Raw genomic sequence first — 2,354 nt, forward strand, 5'->3', positions numbered from 1 at the left:
AGTTGGTATGGAAGAGAGACAGAGGATCAGTTTGCACTGGAATGAGGAGCAGTTTGTACTAGGAGCAGGGGTCCAGCAAGTACTGCTGCTCCCTGGCAGTGCTGCTGTGCTGGGACTCATTGCCCCTCCAGCTCTGCACAGAGGAGATGTCCCTGAAGCTCCAGAAAATTCTTGGAGGAAGGACCTCAGGAAAAAAAAAAGTTACTGAAAGGTTCTTAATTTTGATTAACCACACAAGGAGCACAGCTCCCCCAACATAAATCCTCAGTCGGAAAAGCAAAGCAGAGAATGATTAGAAAGGTGATGACAACATTGCCAAAAGTAAAAATCCACCACAAACAGCAAAACTCCAGCAGCCAGGCTGGGCCTGCACTGAGTGACATCAGAACTGCTCTCCAGGAGAAGACAAAGAGTTTATTGCTTCTGAAAGCATCCAGGGATCAGTTGGCTGAGGGCATCCTTGAGCTCCTGGTTCCTCAGGCTGTAGATGAGAGGGTTCACTGCTGGAGGCACAACTGAGTACAGGACTGACACAATAAGGTTCCAGAAAGGAGAGGACATGGAAGGGGGCTTCAGGTCGGCAAAGATGCCAGTGGTGATAAACAGTGAGACCACAGCAAGGTGAGGCAGGCAGGTGGCAAAGGCTTTGTGGCATCCCTGCTGAGAGGGGATCCTCAGCACTGCCCTGAAGATCTGCACATAGGACACCACAATCAACACAAAACAGAGAAATAATAGGCAAATTGTGACCATAACAAGCCCTATTTTCCTGAGGTAGGATGTGGAGCAGGAGAGCTTGAGGATCTGGGGGATTTCACAAAAGAACTGCTCCAGAGCATTGCCCTGGCAGAGGGGCAGGGAAAATGTATTGGCTGTGTGCAGCAGACCATTGCGAAGTCCACAGGCCCAGGCAGCTGCTGCCAGGTGCAGACAAACTCTGCTGCCCAGGAGGGTCTCATAGTGCAGGGGTCTACAGATGGCAACATAGCGATCGTAGGACATGGTGGTGAGGAGAAAATACTCTGCTGACATGAAAAAGGCAAAGAGAAAGACCTGAGCAACACATCCTGCATAGGAGATGTCCCTGGTGTCCCTCAGGGAATTGGCCATGAACTTGGGCACAGTGGCGGAGACGGTACCCAGGTCAAGGAGGGCGAGGTTGAGGAGGAAGAAGTACATGGGGGTGTGGAGGTGGTGGTCCCAGGCTATGGTGGTGATGATGAGGCCATTGCCCAGCAGGGCAGCCAGGTAGATGGCCAGGAAGAGGCAGAAGTGCAGGAGCTGCAGCTGCCTTGTGCCTGTGAATGGCAGGAGGAGGAAGTGGGTGATGGAGCTGCTGTTGGCCATCTGCTGCCTGTGGCCATGGAGATCTGTCCGAGGAGGGAAACACAGTGACAAGTTAGGGCACACTTCTCTCAGCCTCATTGTAATCCCTGTCCATGAGCTGGATGAGGAATGGATCAGCTCAGTCCTTTCACTACCAACCCATGGCAGAGTTCATCACATCTTCAAATGCAGCATGGACCCAGAATTGCCATGAAGATTTTTCTGGTGTCAGAACAGAAAGTGACCAACAGGCCAATCCCAGGGAACAAGAGTCCCATTGTGGTGGGTTGAAATTTCCCCCATCATTATCTTTGCCAGAGCAGCTCAGTTAGAAGCAAATGAAGCTGTATTGACAAGCAAGAGCTACACTCTGCAATGGAATACAATGAACAGGTACAGAACATCCAGGAGTGACAATATTAGACAGGTATTTACAATTAGCAAACAACACAAGACCCCCCTGGTCAGAGACCAGGGAAGCTGTTCCACTGCCCCTAACCTCAATTCCCTGGTTCCAAGAGAGAAAGGAGGAGTGTAGAGAGAATAAAAGCAGTGGGTTATTCTTAGCCAAGGGCAGCCAAAGCAGGTGATCTCTCCTGAGTGAAGCAAAATAGCTGAGATCAGAAGAGGAGAGAGGGAATTGTTATGGTACAGCTCCTCTGATTCTAGATATTTATCCAATCAATTTGTTTAGAAGAATCTGTTCTTTTCCTTTTCACACCCAAGAGTGATCTATTTATTTTGTTTCTACTGTCATGCTCAAAATCTGTAACTAAATTTTAAAGGCATAGCCTAAAATCACCACAGCCATGGAGAGGTGGAGAACCAGGGAGCAGGCCTGCAGTGCTGCAGAGAGAGTGAAGGGAGGAGAGAAAGGCAGAGGGGCTGGGGGTGAAGCCTTCTCCTTCCCCAGCTCTACTCACTGCTGGTCACAGGATGGAACTGAAGGGCTTTGGTCCTCCTTCTGTGTGCACACTCCAGGAGCCTTCAGCTGAGCATCAGCAGCCGAGATGGAGATGCCTGCAGGA

At 50.2% G+C, this 2,354-nt stretch overlaps 1 protein-coding gene across 1 annotated transcript; it reads right to left on the reverse strand.

Annotated features, from left to right (window-relative positions):
- Positions 1-414: 414 nt before the first annotated feature.
- LOC128899733 (olfactory receptor 14A16-like) lies at positions 415-1,347 on the reverse strand. Its single transcript, XM_054179416.1, has one exon. The coding sequence runs from the start codon at positions 1,345-1,347 to the stop codon at positions 415-417; it is 933 nt and encodes a 310-aa protein (XP_054035391.1).
- Positions 1,348-2,354: the final 1,007 nt, after the last annotated feature.

The sequence above is a fragment of the Dryobates pubescens genome, unplaced genomic scaffold (genome assembly GCF_014839835.1).
Source record: "Dryobates pubescens isolate bDryPub1 unplaced genomic scaffold, bDryPub1.pri scaffold_34C_arrow_ctg1, whole genome shotgun sequence".
Lineage (NCBI taxonomy): Eukaryota > Metazoa > Chordata > Aves > Piciformes > Picidae > Dryobates > Dryobates pubescens.